At 54.3% G+C, this 16,650-nt stretch overlaps 1 protein-coding gene across 8 annotated transcripts in view; it reads right to left on the bottom strand.

Moving 5' to 3' along the window:
* Positions 1-16,650, bottom strand: part of GRAMD1A (GRAM domain containing 1A) — a 33,153-nt gene that overhangs the window by 8,171 nt on the left and 8,332 nt on the right. For 7 of the 8 annotated variants that reach the window (XM_033225681.1, XM_033225679.1, XM_033225682.1 and 4 more), the window contains 10 exons: positions 9,756-9,966; positions 9,644-9,664; positions 9,115-9,199; positions 8,892-8,995; positions 8,708-8,803; positions 7,536-7,616; positions 5,789-5,901; positions 5,466-5,616; positions 4,763-4,961; positions 3,192-3,335 (listed from right to left, as the gene is read on the bottom strand). In XM_033225681.1, the coding sequence (XP_033081572.1) occupies positions 3,192-3,335; positions 4,763-4,961; positions 5,466-5,616; positions 5,789-5,901; positions 7,536-7,616; positions 8,708-8,803; positions 8,892-8,995; positions 9,115-9,199; positions 9,644-9,664; positions 9,756-9,966 (1,205 nt within the window). Of the gene's footprint in view, positions 1-3,191; positions 3,336-4,762; positions 4,962-5,465; positions 5,617-5,788; positions 5,902-7,535; positions 7,617-8,707; positions 8,804-8,891; positions 8,996-9,114; positions 9,200-9,643; positions 9,665-9,755; positions 9,967-15,526; positions 15,693-16,650 lie in introns of those variants that run through there. The other variant, XM_033225685.1, reaches the window with a different exon arrangement.

The following is a 16,650-nucleotide window of genomic DNA, read 5'->3' as shown; positions in this document are numbered from 1 at the left end:
TCAGTATCCCCCTCTGCACCTGTCCTGGCTTCTGCCCTGAGCGTTGGACCTGCAATCTTTTGAACACCTTCTCCTGGAAGGTCCTTGGACCCCTCGAACCCACTGAGCTCCACACGGCCTCAGCATCTCCCCAAACCTGCTGCATCTCTCAGGCCCCTACTCGGGGTGGTCCAGGGTCCTCCAGGCTCCCACTGGAGCACCAGGCCTTGCCCTGGACACCCCCTAGTCAGACCCCTAGTTTGTTACCTACACTGTGTGTTCACCCAACCTCCTGAGCGTCATTCCTGGTTCAGCCCATCTTTGCCTGCCCGGTGCCCCTCCCAGCCTTCCCTTGTGTGTCTGGCCTCAGTCTCCTCATCTGGTCCAGGGGCATCTTGTTAAAGCCAAGCCTGACTCTATCCCTTCTCTGCCTAGAACACTCCATGGCTCCCCAGTATCCCTAGAACAGAGTCTGAGTGTGGTACAGTTTGGATATTTGTCACCACCCAAATCTCATGCTGAATTGTAATCCCCAATGCTGGAGGTGGGGCCTGGTGAGAGGTGTTTGGATCATGAGGGTGGATCCCTCATGGTTTGCTGCTGTCTTCATGATAGTGAGTTCTTCCGAGATCTGGTCATTTAAGTGTGTGGCACCTCCCCTCCACTCTCTCTCACTTGCTCCCCCTTTGCCTTCCACCATGATCAAAAGCTCCCTGAGACAGATGGGCACAGTGGCTCATGCCTGTAATCCCAGCACTTTGGGAAATTTGGGAGGCTGAGGAAGGAGGAGCCCATCTTTGCCTGCCCGGTGCCCCTCCCAGCCTTCCCTTGTGTGTCTGGCCTCAGTCTCCTCATCTGGTCCAGGGGCATCTTGTTAAAGCCAAGCCTGACTCTATCCCTTCTCTGCCTAGAACACTCCATGGCTCCCCAGTATCCCTAGAACAGAGTCTGAGTGTGGTCACTCTTGAGTTCAAGAGTTCGAAACCAGCCTGGCCAACATGGTGAAACTCCATCTCTACTAAAAATACAAAAATTAGCCGGGCGTGGTGGTGGGCGCCTATAATCCCAGCTACTCAGGAGGCTGAGGCAGGAGAATCACTTGAACCCCAGCTACTCAGGAGGCAGAGGCTACAGTGACCCAAGATTGTGCCACTGCATTCCAGCTGGGGTGACAACAAGACCCCCGACTCAAAAATAAATACATAAATACATGTTAATGATCACACACTTAATGTCCACTCTGTCAGGCCTATGCAGGGCTTGGAGGCCAGTGGGAGACCAGGATAGATGAACTCCTGTCCTTAGCACCTAGAATCTTTTGAGAACAACAGGAAACATCTATAAATAAAGACCACACACTACTGGCATGGTGTGAGTTAAGGGCAGAGGCTGAGTATCTGGGGGTATATGGGATCTGAGGAAGGTCAGGGAAGGGTGCCAGGAGGATATGAAATCAAAACCAAGTCCTGAAGAAGGAACTGAGGAAGGAAGGGGGTGGGGGCGGAGGAGCCCGGGAGAACAGCGTGGTATCAGTAAAGGCCCTGAGGCTGGAGGCCGACATTGGGAGAAGTCCCCTGAGGCTGGGACGGAGCAGCCAGGTATGGAGAGGGGCAGCCACAGCACTGGGTGAGACTGGAAGGGTTGACATGGGACCAGTCAAAGAACCTGGGAGGCTACGAAAGAGATTCAAGCAGGGGAGGAGCATGTAAGATGGGAGTTTCTCTGTGTCTTTTTCTATATTGATGAGACATGTAGTATCTCCTGCAGAGTCAGGACGACTGTGCCTCGTGTTGTGGGGCTACAAGGCCCCCAAAACTATGCTTATGTCCTAAAGGGGCTGGCGTGTCAGGCTGAGGAGCTCCGTATTAGGCTGTTTTTACATTACTATATATACCTGAGGCTCGGAAACTTATAAAGAAAAGAGGTTGGCTGGGCGCAGTGGCTCAAGCCTATAATCCCGGCACTTTGGGAGGCCAAGACGGGTGGATCACGAGGTCAGGAGATCGAGACCATCCTGGCTAACACGGTGAAACCCCGTCTCTACTAAAAAATACAAAAAACTAGCCGGGCGAGGTAGCGGGCGCCTGTAGTCCCAGTTACTCGGGAGGCTGAGGCAGGAGAATGGCGTAAACCCAGGAGGCAGAGCTTGCAGTGAGCTGAGATCCGGCCACTGCACTCCAGCCTGGGCAGCAGAGTGAGACTCCATCTCAAAAAAAAAAAAAAAAAGAAAGAAAAGAGGTTAATGGGTTCACAGTTCCATAGGCTGTACAGGAAGCGTGATGCCGGCATCTGCTCGGCTTCGGGGAGGCCTCAGGAGCTTTTGTTTGTTTTTATGGAGTCTCTCTCTGGAGTGCAGTGGCATGATCTCAGCTCACTGCAACTTCCACCTCCTGGGTTCAAGCAATTGTCCTGCCTGAGCCTCCAAAGTAGCTGGGATTACAGGTGTGCAGCACCATGCTCAGCTAATTCTTTTTTTTATTTTTGTAAAGACTGAGTCCCATTATGTCGCCAGGCTGGTCTCCAACTGCTGGGCTGACATGACCTTCCCGCCTTGGCCCCACTCCTGCTTTTTTCTTTTTTCTTTTTGAGACAGAGTCGCTCTGTCACCCAGGCTGGAGTACAACAGTACGATCTTGGCTCACTGCAACCTCTGCCTACCAGGTTCAAGCGACTCTCCTGCCTCAGCCTCCTGAGTAGCTGGGATTACAGGTGCCCGCCACCATTACCGGCTAATTTTTTTGTATTTTTAGTGGAGACGGGGTTTCGCCATGTTGGCCAGGCTGGTCTCGAACTCCTGACCTCAGGTGATCCACCTGCCTCGTCCTCCCAAAGTGCTGGGATTACAGGTGTGAGCCACCGCGCCCAGCCCTGCCTCAGCCTCTTAACTTGTATTTATTAAACGCTTACTATATGGTATTGCTCCAGGCACTTTTCTAGTATGAACTCACTTAGATCTCATGATAACCAATAAGCCAGGTACTATTATCATACCCCCATTATACAGAAGGAGAAACTGAGGCACAGTCTCAGAACCCCTCCCAAGCCTACCCAGCTAGTAACAGGCAGAACTGCTTCTGGTCTCAGAAACGTTGCTTTTCAGCACCCCACCCAGCCGCACTGGCTAGCAGTGCCTTCCCCTGTCCTGGGCTACCCTTTCTCACCCCTCCCCTGCACCTGGGTAACCTCGGCCTCTCCTTCATGCACCCACTGACCTGTGAACTTGCACTGCTGTAGGAAGCCCTGGAGGAAGGGCGAGTCCGAGAAGAGCATCTGCTGGAGCCGCTCAGCGCCCACATGGAAGACAGAGTTGATAAGGAGGCGGCCGGAGAGGTCAGGAAGCAGGGCAGCCAGGTCCGCTAGAGACAGAGGAGAGCTGGGGATGACAACTGCCTCCACTCTTCCCTCCCTCCTTGGGCCATGCCTCCCCACTCCCAGGCCTTGTAGGGTGCAGGGGCAGACCCAACCTCCTGGAGCAGAGCAGGACACTGACCCAGAGCCCTCCTGTGACTCAGGGATGGGCTGAGGGTTGGCATGTGCTCCAGGTCCAGACAGTCAGAGCCACTGTGCTTGGTTCTGGGTGGAGAACACACCTAGGCCCTGAGACTTAACTCACAAGGATTCATTACGGGATAGCACGCACTCCTGGGAGCATCAGCCTAGGAGCACAGCAATTGGTTCAGGGGTGAGTAGGTGGCCCAGGTCTAGCTGATCAACCACAGTGATTGGTTCAGGGGCAGGCATGCTCTCAAGATGGCCCAATCAGAGCCAAGCCTAGGGTGTTGGCTGTAGACACTGGGAAAAATAGGCTGCTCTCTCTCACTGGGCTGGGCTGGGGCAGGGCTGAGGCCATCTCTGCCCCATAAGACACAAGAGTAGAGGCTACCTGAGACTTAGTGGAGAGAGAAAATGAATATAATAATGATAATAGAAATACTAATAGTCAACATTTACTAACTGGCACAAGTGCTTTAGATGTATGGAATCACTTAATTCTCTCCCTTTGTTCATTTTAGAGACAGGGTCTCGCTCTGTTGCCCAGGCTGGAGTACAGTGGTGCGATCATAGCTCACTCCCGGGCTCAAGCAATCCTCCTGCCTCAGCCTCCCCAGTAGCTGAGACTACACAGGGTGCATGACACCATGCCTGGCTAATTTTTTAATTTTTTTGTAAAGACAGGGGTCTCACTATATTGCCCAGGCTTGTCTCAAACTCTTGGCCTCAAGGGATCCTCTTGCCTTGGTCTGCCAAGTAGCTGAGACTATAGGTGTGCACCACAACTAGCTTTTTCTTTCTTTTCTTTTTTGTACAGAATGGGGTCTTGCTTTGCTGCCCAGGCTGTTCTCCAACTCCTGGCCTCAAGCAATCCTTCCCATCTTGGCCTCCCAAAGTGCTGGGATTACAGGTGTGAGCCATCGCACCCGGCCTCATTTATAGTCTCTTAACAACAACCCTGTGAAGTGGGTATTAATCATTGTTAACCCCGTTTTCAGAGGAGGAAAGCAAAGCTCAGAGAAGTTACACAATTTGCCCACGTGACATGGTCAGGAAGTGGTGTGACTACGATCTGAATCCTGGCAAGCTGCCTTCAGTCTGTGCTCGTGTTCACCCTGCCATGCTGCCTTCAAAGCTGGGTAAAGACAGAGATTTCTAGCAACAGTGCCTGAACGCCATCCCGCCTGCCCCTGGATTCTCAAGTGCCGCCAGCTAATCCATCCCCTCTTGCTTAAGACTAAGAGAGGCTTGCAAGTACCGGAGGCAAATGAATCGGGCCCGCCTGCCTCACCTTCCTCCCCAGTGGACGAAGAGGAGTTACTTGTGTCTGTCAACAGCTCCTCGCTGGGCAGCAGATCCAAGGGGCCCAGGGTGGTGGGCCCGTCAGGCTGGGTGGGCTCTGTGCTCGGGGGTTCAGCCACCGGGGTCACTGTCTGGCTGGAGGAGGCGTCTGGCTGGCTGTCTACCTGCTCCTCCTTGTCCTCCTCTGCCTGCAGAGAAAGGCCTGATGCAGCCTTGGCCACCTCCATCCCAGCCCCAGGGCTCCCAAGTCCACACTGGCCACAAGGATTCCAGAGCCTGTGCAGACCCTCGGTGGTGTGTGTACCGAGGGCTCGCGGTTGAGCTGCGAGTGGCCTGGGGCCACCCAGATGAGGGCCCCTCTCAGCCCCTGCCAGGCTTGTTTCAGATGCCCGGGCCATAAGCTTTCTTACCTGTCCTGTCCATTTGTCTGTCTGCTGCTTCATCTATCCACCCGTCTCCCACCCCTTCTGTCTCTCGTCCTTTCTGTCTGTCCCCTCTCTTCCCTGTCTCTCTTTTCCTATCTGTTCCATGCGCGTCTTCCCCTCCCCATCCCATCACTCCATCCAGGCCTCCCCTGTCCCTCTGTTCATTCCCCTCCAAATCTGTCAGGCTGTCCTTCTCCCACTGCACCCCCCCCAGCCCTCCTGTCTCTCCCTATCAGTATCCCACCCCCCTTCCACCCCACCACTCACCCCATGGTCTGCGTCGCTGCTGGCTCGGGAAAGGTTGGGCGTGACGCGGCCACGGCGCGAACCCACTGGGCTTGGCTCCTGGCTTCGGTCAGCTGCCCCCGAGGAGGTGATGTCGCTCAGGGCGATCACATCTCCCACTTCCTTGGGGGCCCTGTGGGGAAGGGGAGGAAGCAGGACTGTTGTGTCCATGAGACCCCACACACCCTCCTGAATCCCCCAGACTTCGTACAACCACCTCAGGCCCCCCAACACTCCAGTAACTCTGCACGCCGGCCGTCCTGTTCTCCCCCGAACCCTTCAACCTCCCTTGACCTCCAACTCACCCCAAACCGTTCAGCTGTAAGGGGCAGACATAGTCCTCATCCTCACTGGTGAGGCCCAGCTCTGAGCCATAGCACTGATGCACCAGGTGCCAGAGCTCGCGGGGACTCAGCGTCTGGAGAGGCAGGATCTGGGGTTGGCTTCCATCTCACCCCAGGCAGAGCCCGGCCCACCGCAGTTCCCCTGGCTTCCACAAGGAGGCAGCCACAATCTCCCGCACCAGACCTGGCCCCAGCACAAGGGAAACCCCTGCTACAGCCCCTCCAGGCCCTGCGCCCAGAACTCAAACCTCCCACCTCCCAAATCCCCACAATACTCTGGCCAGAAAATGTTCCCCTTGTTTTTATAACTTTTTTTTATTTTTTTATTTTTTGAGATGGAGTCTGGCTCTGTCGCTCAGGCTGGAGTGCAGTGGTATGATCTCAGCTCACTGCAATCTCTGCCTCCTGGGTTTAAGCGATTCTCCTACCTCAGCTTCCCAAGGAGCTGGGATTACAGGTGCCCACCATCACACCCAGCTAATTTTTGCATTTTTAGTAGAGATGGGGTTTCATCACGTTGGCCAGGCTGGACTCGAACTCCTGACCTCGTGGGCACCATGATCTACCCGTCTCGGCCTCCCAAAGTGCTGGGATTACAGGTGTGAGCCAGCACGCCCAGCCATGAATGTTCCCATTTTTACAGAGAATATGGAGGCCCAGGAAGGGGAAGTCATGTAGGGAAAGTCATGTGCTCAAGGTCACCAAGTGACTTGGTCAAGCCCTGCCAGACTCCAGGGCTGAGGCTCCCACCCCTATGCCATCCTGCCCCCCTGAATCTTTTCCCAGGTGTCCTCGGGAGCCTTGGGCTTTCAGCCACCCACGGCCAGAGTGGCTGAATGACAGTGATGGCAGATAACAGTAAGTGATCATAGCAGCAGACATTTGCCGCCTTGTCAACTAGGCGCATTCTTCTAACCGCTTTACAGATGTGCTAACTCACTGTGTCTTCATAACCATCTGGAAAGTAGGTGCTAACCTCATCATCCTTTTAAGACAATGGCGCTGAGAAGTGCAAGGTGACATGCTGAGGTCCTGCCAGGAAGTGGCAGTGCTGAGATGTGACCCTACTCTGGGCTACTCTGCTCATAAGAGCTGACATGACTGCGTACTTATTCTGGGCACAATTCTGGGTGCTGTGAAGTGGGGATGGCTCCCATTTGACAGATGGGGTTCAATCACCTGCCCCAGGGGAAGGGGCTGGAACTCCGGGGCTCTGCCCTGTCCTCCTTAGGGTCTGACTGTGCTCTGTCCCTCTCTCAGGATGCTGAATGGGACCCTCAGCACTCCTGCCTGCCCCAGGGAGATCAGAGCCTCCAAGAAGGCAGCACGTGAGTGCCGCTCAGCCAGAGGACGGGGCTGGGGCTCTCTGAGGTGCTGTGGGCCAGCCATAGCCGGTATCCTATGATGACCACCCAACCTCTATCCACGCTCCACGCTCCCCCACTGCCAGTGGAACCTGGACTTCCTTCAGGGTGAAAATCATTCCCAGCCCCAGGGAAGAATTATGACAGTTTACACCAATTCATGTCCCTTTGCCAGAGACTCAGCTTCAGGGTCAGGTGGGGCCCAGGGAGGTGCTGCAGGGGCATCGGGCCTGGTGATCATGGAGAAGAGCTGGGCTGCCTACAGCTCGGCAAGTTCTGGGGTCCCTGGCTCCACTGTCCCCCTGGGAACTCCCCATCCCCACCCAGGCCTCACCCAGGCCCACCTTTTCAAGCAGCGCATTCTGCCAGAGGCGGAAGATGAGGAGGAAGCAGCGGTCACGGGCCCCAAAGGAAGTGAAGAAATGCTGTCAGGGAGAGAGACAGAGGTGTGAGCAGGTTGGGGAGAGACCAGGACAGAGGCGGAGAAGCGGCACCCTCATCTGCGCTGATGCCACATCTTTGTCCTCATGAATCCACTAATTCACCTCTGCATTAGTTCCACAGAAGGTCTGTCCTGCGCCCGGCCCTGCGCTGGACAATGCCAGAATCACTGGGATGGGGAGACGGCCGCTGGTCCTGTCCTTGGAGCTCCCAGTCCAGGGAGCGGACAGATGCATCTCTAGACAGGGTCAGCCCAGAGAGGCTGGGATATCATGGGGGAAGCCCAGGGAACTTTCCCAGCCTCCTTTGCCACGAAGAATAGTCAGTTGATCTTTTTTTTTTTTTTTTGAGATGAGGTCTGGCTTTGTCACCTAGGCTGGAGTGCAGTGGTGTGATCATGGCTCACTGTAGCCTCAACCTCCTGGGCTCAAGCCATCCTCTCGTCTCAGCCTCCTGAGTGAGTAGCTGGGACTACAGGTGTGTGCTACCACACCCGGTTAATTTTTGGGGATTTTTTTAGAGACAGGGTCTCACTATGTTGCCCAGGTTAGCCTCAATCTCCTAGGCTCAAGCAATCTTCCCGCCTCAGCCTCCCCAAAATGCTGGGAATACAGGCATGAGCCACTGCACCTGGCCAGATCCACTTTTAACCAACAAAACACAAAGGGAAGTCTGCTGTGAAGTGTCCCCTACACCTGTCCCCCGTCTTGTTGGACTGCTGGTGAGAAAGCCATCTTGCAACTAACGGACATAAGGCCACAATGACAGGGACAGGACACAGCATCAGGGGAGACTGACGAAGGGAGGGGCGGCTGAGGTGCCACATGCATGGAAGAGTTTTACTATTTCTGCTGTTCCTGAGCAGCTGTGTGAGGTGACAGGTTGCAGGGAAAGAGAGGAGAGGCTGGTGCAGGGATCAGGTCAGGGGTGATGGGCGCCTGGGCCGGGAGAACAGAGAGAAGGGGACAGCACGGAGAGAACTCAGGATGCAGAACAAACGGGGCTCTGCATAGTTGGGGGAGGTGGCCTGCTGAGAGCGGGGACCGCGTGGTCCCGTCACCGGGTCCTCCGTCACCTTCTCGCTCTCTGTACAGATCTGGATGGCGTTGGGGATCAGCTTGGCCGTCTTTTCCTTCTTCAGGCATGTCACTTCCTTCAGCTGGATGGAGATCTGAGGACAGCAGAATGGTCAATAGGAGCAGGGTGGGGCCTGGGTGTGAGGGCCCCCGCCCCTGCACCCCGCCCTGCCGTGGGCTCACGGTGGTCTCCCATCGGAAGATGTTGCTGTAGAAGCAGATCCAGTTCTCGGAGAGGTAGAGGCGGCCCTGGAGCAGGATCTCGCGCTGCAGGGCGCAGGAGTAATCTGAGAGTGGTCGGGGAGAGACAGGAGGACACCCGAGTTACGAGGCTGTGCTGGCGCCCGTGGGCTGGCGGGGAGTCACAGGGCCAGGCTAGGAGCTGGGACTGGGGTCCGGGACTCACCCACAATAAGGCGTTCTGCCTCAGGGAGTTTGCTGAACAGTTTCCGGAAGTCCTCATTACGCTGCTTGTAAGTGGGGCTCAGCATCTGAGGAAGTTTGGGAGGTGAGAATCTGGATGGGGGTTCACACTCCCAATTCTGCCTCACAAAGCTCCTGGAACCCCCTCAGCCTCTTAAGTCCCTGACAGATTCCAATGCACACAACACACCAGTAACCGCAGTGACAGCTGCCATTTACAGATTTCTTATGTAAGCCAGGCCCTGCACCAAGCACCCACCAGCATCACTGACTCATTCAATGTTCCCTCCAGCCTTGTAAGGTGGAGCTGCTTCTCAAGGACAGAGAGAGGCCCAGAGAGGTTAAGTAATTTACCCAAGGTCACACAGCACAAAAATAACAGCACAGAATGTGACCCTAGGTCTGCACCCACTCCATCTCAGCACGTGCTCCTTGACTGCTGCAGCCTGGGGCTCCTGGCCCAGCACCCTGTCCTCCCAACCCTCCAGCAAGCCCCTTGCCCAGACACTTACACTGTACCAGCTCTGCATCTTCTGCAAAGGAAAGGAGAGGAGTCAGGATGAGCCCCTAGATCACCGCCAGCACCCCCAGCCCTCTCCCCACCCCACCTGGGTTTGCACCAACCTTGCTGTTGCGGATGAAGTTCCGGCTGCCTAGGCTCTGGGTGCTGGGGGTCCCAGGCACCCCACCCTTCTCTGAGGAGCTATCCGACCCCTTCTCCACCATGGTGCCTGGTTCTGGCTCAGGTGGGGGCCGGCTTGGAGGCAGGAGCTGCAGCCGCTTCCGGAGCGATGGGGAGCTGCTTGGCGTGCTCCGGCCAGAGTGGGGTGTGGTGCTGAGGGCAGGAAGAGGAAGAGAAGTGTTAACTGGAAGAAACAGGCTGGGGTTCGGGGACAGGCCTATTTTCAGAGGCCCACCCACTGATCCCTGAATACACACCCATCCACCCAGCCATCCCGTTCCTCTTCCCAGCAGTGAGACTCAGAACATGCTCCTTAACATCTTTGTGCTACGGTTACTTCATCAGTAATTCAGGGATGATAAATACATGTCCTCATCTGGTTGTTTTGGGGCTTAAACAAACCAGGACATGTGAAGCACTTCCTTTATTTTACTTTGTTTTATTTATTTATTTTTTGAGTCTTGCTTTGTCACCCAGGCTGGAGTCAGTGGCATGATCTCAGCTCACTGCAACCTCCACCTCTTGGGTTCAACTGATTCTCCTGCCTCAGCCTCCCGAGTAGCTGGGACTACAGGTTCCTGCCACTACACATGGCTAACTTTTGTATTTTTAGTAGATGGGGGTTCACCATGTTGGCCAGGCTGGACTCGAACTCGTGACCTCATGATCCGCCCACCTCGGCCTCCCAAGTGCTGGGATTACAGGTGCAAGCCACCGTGCCCAGCACACTTTAATTTTTTTTGAGATGGGGTCTTCCTAAGTTGCCCAAGCTGGTCTCAAAATCCTGGCCTCAAGCGATCCTCCGGCCTCAGCCTCCCAAAGTGCTGGAATTACAGGCATGAACCACCATGCCCAGCCCACGTAAAGTAATTCTAACAGAGCATGGCACATAGAGAGCTCTTGATGACACCTGCTATGTTTTGTTTTATTTTGAGACGGAGTTTTTTGCTCTGTCGCCCAGGCTGGAGTGTAGTGGTGTGATCTCAACTCACTGTAACCTTCTCCTCCTGGGTTCAAGTGATTCTCCTGCCTCAACTTCCTGAGTAGCTGGGATTACAGGATCACACTACCATGCCTGGCTAATTTTTATATTTTTAGTAGAGACACAGGTTCTCCATGTCAGCCAGGCTGGTCTCAAACTCCTGACCTCAAGTGATCTGCCCACCTCAGCCTACCAAAATGCTGGGATTACAGGCGTGGAGCCACCATGCCTGGCCTATACCTGCTATTTTTTTAAGTTAAATTCCTAATTCATACAACAAATATTTATTGAACAGCAACTTTCCACTCAGTTATTGGAGCTAAACCCTAAGCATCTTTCTTATTTTCCTCATCTCTCATTTCAAAATCTATTTCCATTATTTATTCTTATTTTTATTTTTAGAGATAGGGTCTCGCTGTCACCCAGGATGGAGTGTAGTGGCACAATCATGGCTCACTGCAGCCTCAAGCTCCTGGGCTCAAGAGATCCTCCTGCCTCAGCCTCCCGGGTAGCTGGGACTACGGCTGCACCCCCCTGCACCAGCTTTTTTATTTTTATTTTTTTTATTTTTTTTATTTTTATTTATTTATTTATTTTTTTTTTTTTGAGACGGAGTCTCGCTCTGCCGCCCAGGCTGGAGTGCAGTGGCCGGATCTCAGCTCACTGCAAGCTCCGCCTCCTGGGTTTACGCCATTCTCCTGCCTCAGCCTCCCGGGTTTACGCCATTCTCCTGCCTCAGCCTCCCGAGTAGCTGGGACTACAGGCGCCCGCCACCTCGCCCGGCTAGTTTTTTTTTTGTATTTTTTAGTAGAGACGGGGTTTCACCATGTTAGCCAGGATGGTCTCGATCTCCTGACCTCGTGATCCGCCCGTCTCGGCCTCCCAAAGTGCTGGGATTACAGGCTTGAGCCACCGCGCCCGGCCAGCTTTTTTATTTTTAAAACATTTTTGTACAGATAGGGTCTAGTTATGTTGCCCGGGCCGTTCTCAAACTCCTGGCCTCAAGTGATCCTCCCACTTTGGACACTACCATAGGTGCTGGTATTACAGGTGTGAGCCACTGCACCCAGCCCTATTTCCATTATTTTTAGTTTGAGATGGAGTCTCGCTCTGTCGCCCAGGCTGGAGTGCAATGGCACGATCTCAGCTCACTGCAACCTCCGCCTCCCGGGTTCAAGCGATTCTTCCGCCCCAGCCTCCCTAGTAGCTGGGATTACAGGCACCCACCATCATGCCTAGCTAATTTTTGTAGAGATGGGGTTGCACCATGTTGGCCAGGCTGGTCTTGAACTCCTGACCTCAGGTTATCCGCCTGCCTCGGCCTCCCAAAATTGTGGGATTACAGGTGTGAGCCACCGTGCCTGGCATCCATTATTTTTATTATACCCATTCCTCCCTGCTCCAGCCTCCATCACCTCCAGCCTGGACATCCCAGCAGCCTCTTCCCTGGTGTCCGACAACCAGAGGGGGCCTGTAACTCTCTGAGTCAGGTCTGAGCCCTGCCCTGGTTGCATCTCACTCCAGGTAAAAGCAAAGACCTCACCCTGGTGTGGTGATTTGGCCCTGTAACCTCGCTGACCTCCCTCTCCCTGTCCTCCCTCCACCCTGGCCATCCCAGCCTGCTTTTGTCCCTAAGCTCTACAACCTCATTCCCATGCTAAGGCCTCCACACTAGTAGTCTCTCCGCCTGAATGTCCTTCCATGGCCCGGCATCACTGGCTCTGTCCCCTTCAGCTCAAATACTCTCCTTCCCCATTATCCAGCCTAAGGCAGTCACCTCCATTGCCACACCTCAGGTTATCTAGAGTGTCCTGCTTATTTATTGTTTGTTTACTGTCTACCCAGACTGTGACCTTCAGGAGGTCTTGGTTACCACCCGGTCCCTAGAGCCCAAAACTCTAGGCACATAGCGAATGCTCAATAAACACTGGAGGCTAAATGAATAATCTGCACGCTGGCTGGAGCTGGCATCAGCAGAGCCCACTGGACACAGCCCCCTGCCCTTGGGGAATGAGCCCTCTGGTGGGGAGGCAGACACTGAACAAACAGGACACTCCCAACTTGACTGTGCAAACATGAACTGTAATAAGGACTGTGGGGATGGCGTCGGGAACCTTAAAAGCACATTCTTTGTTGACTCCTTATCATGAACTATGTCAAGCTCTCCGTATGATTAACTGTATTATTTCTCAAGCCGGTGCCTTTGATACTATTAACCATGCCTGCTTTACAGAGGAGGAAAGTAGCTCAAAGCGGCAAACCACTTGCCGTAGGATACAGGCCTGGCTTATTTCTTTTTTCTTTCTTTTTTGGAGACAAAGAGTCACACTGTCGCCCAGGCTGGAGTGCAGTGGCACTATCTCAGCTCACTGCAACCTGCGCCTCCCAGGTTCAAGTGATTCTGCTGCCTCAGCCTCCCGAGTAGCTGGGATTACAGGCACCCACCACCACGCCTGGCTAATTTTTTGTATTTTAGTAGAGACAGGGTTCCACCACGTTGCCCAGGCTGGTCTCGAATTCCTGAGCTCACGCAGTCCACCTGCCTCAGTCTCCCAAAGAGCTAGGAGATTACAGGTGTGAGCCACTGCACCTGGCCACAGGCTTGGTTTATTTCAAGGCAGGATTCCCATCTGGGGGCCTCGATGTATTCTGGGGTGCAGGTGAGATTCCCTCCACCACCTGGGGCAACTCAAAGTTGTCTCTCTTAACTCCAAGCCTTAATACATGCCATTCTGTCTGTCCAGACCGTAGTTCTTCTTTGTCTAGTAAATCCTTATTTGCCTTCAGGACTTTGGCTCATGCGTGACCCCACAGTCCCCTGGGCAGCTCCCATCCCAGACTACTCTGGGCCATCACTCTCCGATGACAGGTCCAAGTCCCTCATGCGTCTGTGGGTCACTGCTCTGTCCCCAGCACAGTGTGGGACAGGATGCAGGGTAGGCATTCATGTAACACTTATAAAATAAATGTATGGAATAAAATAAATGAATAAAATAATTAAATAGCCAGTGGCCCAGGCCACTGCTTTTCCCCTGGGCCATCCCAGCAGCCTCCTCCCTGGTCTCCCTGTTCCCATCCCTACCCCCATCTGCAGTCGGAGGGAGCCAGGGATCACCTGAGTCCATCAGGGCCCTCCTGCCTGGTCTCTCTCTGCCCTCATCAGCCCTGCACTCCCTCTCCCATCTCCTGCCTTGGCCAGTGCCTCTGCTCAAAATGCCCTTCCTCCCAGCCATCCAAATCCACAGGGCTCCCCGACCTCCCTCAGGTCTCTGCTCAGTGGACACCTTCCCCACCTCCCTATTTAACACCCCCTACCCCGCCCTCCCGATCCCCCTCCTCCCTGCTCTCTTTCTGCAAAGCGCATCTCCCTGCTGCCTCCCGGGACCTTCAGTATTTCCCCTAGTTCTTACCCATCTCTCCCCACCGTACCCCCCACCCACGATGTGAGTGTCCCCATCACCTAGAGCAAGGCCTGGCGCACAGGAGGTGCTCCGTGAGCACTTACTGTTGAGATTGGCCTGGGTGATCGGCCCTCCTCCCCCACCCCTCATAGAACTTGGTGCATGACTCCTTGGACCCGCAGGTCTCTGGGGCAGCAGCCTGGAGTGTGGGCCCCACGGTCCAAGGAGCTTCTAGTCAAGTACAGCCGCGTCCTTTCCATGTGACCCTGAGCCAGTGTCTGAAGCCTCCTGTGCCTCAGTTTCCTCTTGGGTATGATGGGAATTACAGTGCTCACCTCCTAGGGTTGCACAGAGATGGAGGTGAGGCAAATCCACAAAGCCCAGTACCTGAAAGGCACCTTAACTCTGCTGCTTCTCCTCCCGCAGGGACTGGCAGACTAAAATGGAGTGTACAGCCCGGCTGCCAGCCCAGTGTACCGCTGTCCATGACGCTCTGCTGACCCTGACAGGGACCTCACAAGCACTATGCCTGATGTTAGGAGCCTCCATGACTGACCCTCAACTCCAGCCTGTCACCTCTAAATACCGTGCACCTGCCACAAGGAAGTGAGCAAAGCCAATACAAGCCCCTGCCTGCAGGGACCTGATGCTGTAACAGGGAAACACAGACCATCAGTAAGAAAACAAATGAGCAGGGATGGCGACCTCAGACACTGGTAAACGCCATAAAGCAATACTGCTCAGAATGGTCCCCAGAGAGCAGCAGGCAGGACTTGGAAGGTATTCAAAAGGCAGAGTCCAGGACCACTTCCAACCTCCTGAATCAGAACTTGGGTGGGGCCAGAGATTCTGATGCACATTCAAGTTTGAGGACCACAGAGATAAGGGATGGGACAACTAGGGGGGCAGAGATGCTTTTAAAATTTTTTTAGAGACAAGGTCACACTCTGTCACCCACTCTGTCACTGCGGTACACTGGCGAAATCATGGTTAACTGCAGCTCCGAACTCCTGGGGTCAAGCAATTCTCAAGCCTCAGCCTCCCAGGTCACTCCAGGACCAAACTCTTGGGCTCAAGCAATCCTCCAGCCTTAGCTTCCCAAGTAGCTGGGACTACAGTCTCACACCACCATGCCTAGCTGAGTTTTCAAGTTTTTGTAGAGATGGGGTCTTGCTATGTTACCCAGGCTGGTCTCAAACTCCTGAACTCAAGTGAACCTCCCACCTTGGCCTCCCAAAGTGCTGGGATTAAAGGCATGAGCCACTGTGCCCAACCAATTTCTTTAGTAAGAGTCAGCAAAAGCCTCCCCGAATGAAGCCCACTTGTTCACCTGAGGACAAAGAACAGATGTGGCAAAGGCTGGGAGACTGTTCCAGGTGCAGAACATCAAGTTCAGGGACAGGACTGAGCCTGGCAGGTCTGAGCATGAGTGAGGTGGCCAGTGGGGCTGGGGGAGCAGTGGAGGTGCACAGGCCTGGTGATCCTGGTCAGGAGTTTGGCTTCACCCAGAAAGCACTGGTGAGCAGGGAGGGACTCTTAAGTATCAGGGACCACATCCTCCCCTGCCTGCTTTTCTCAGCCCTCTAGCCTGAAACACAGACCTGCCCTACTTTCCCACAACCACAGGTCTAAGGGCAGGGCCTGGGGGAAGGAAGCCTGAGGAGAGGCCCAAGGCACACAGACAGGGCAGGGACCACGCCCCCAGTTTTTGCTCCAGGGCTGGGCAAAGAGGAAGCACTCAAGGGCGGGCCCTGGGGTTCCCCAACCAGGCTAGCTGAAGGCAGAGTGAAGGGAGGAGCCTGGGGGCTGTTATAGGGGTGGGGAGACTCGGAAGGGATAGGGTTTTGCTGCAGCAGACACCTGACCTCCAACTTCCTAGGCCCCAATGGGCCTAGAGCTGCCTCTGGTCAGAAAAGGGCAGATGCATCCACAGGTGTGCATAAAAGGGACCCTCAATGGGAGTCACACAGTAGGTGTCAGGGGTAAACTGCATTTCCCTACAATTGCAAGGAGTCTCTTTCCTCTCTCTCTCTCATATGCACACACACACACACACACACACACACACGCACATGCACACACGCACAGAGCAACAGCATCACAGGTATGCTACAGAGAGCCACAAATTACACACACACACACACACCCCTGCAGCATTGCTAGTCTGCTACAGTCACGTGGCAATTTCCCAGAAAAGTTATCCAGACACATGCATGTGTGCACACACACACAGAGCTGCAGAGGGTCACAGAAACAAACAGTGACTCACAGAAAGTCCCCGATAAATTATATTCACACACACAGGCAGGAGGAAGTCTCAGCCAAGAGCTGAAGACAGCCATACTGTGAGACTGGTCCCAAAAGACCCCAGGTGACACATACATAGTCCCAGGTAAATCAGGTCCCACGGTCTGCCAACATCCCTACTGAGTTGTCCCTGTGCCTGCATGGGGC

Source organism: Trachypithecus francoisi, unplaced genomic scaffold (assembly GCF_009764315.1).
Source record: "Trachypithecus francoisi isolate TF-2019V2 unplaced genomic scaffold, Tfra_2.0 Lachesis_group12, whole genome shotgun sequence".
In the NCBI taxonomy this organism is placed as follows: Eukaryota; Metazoa; Chordata; class Mammalia; order Primates; family Cercopithecidae; genus Trachypithecus; species Trachypithecus francoisi.
Note: the sequence above shows the minus strand (reverse complement) of the source record. Positions and strands in the feature narration are given on the sequence as shown.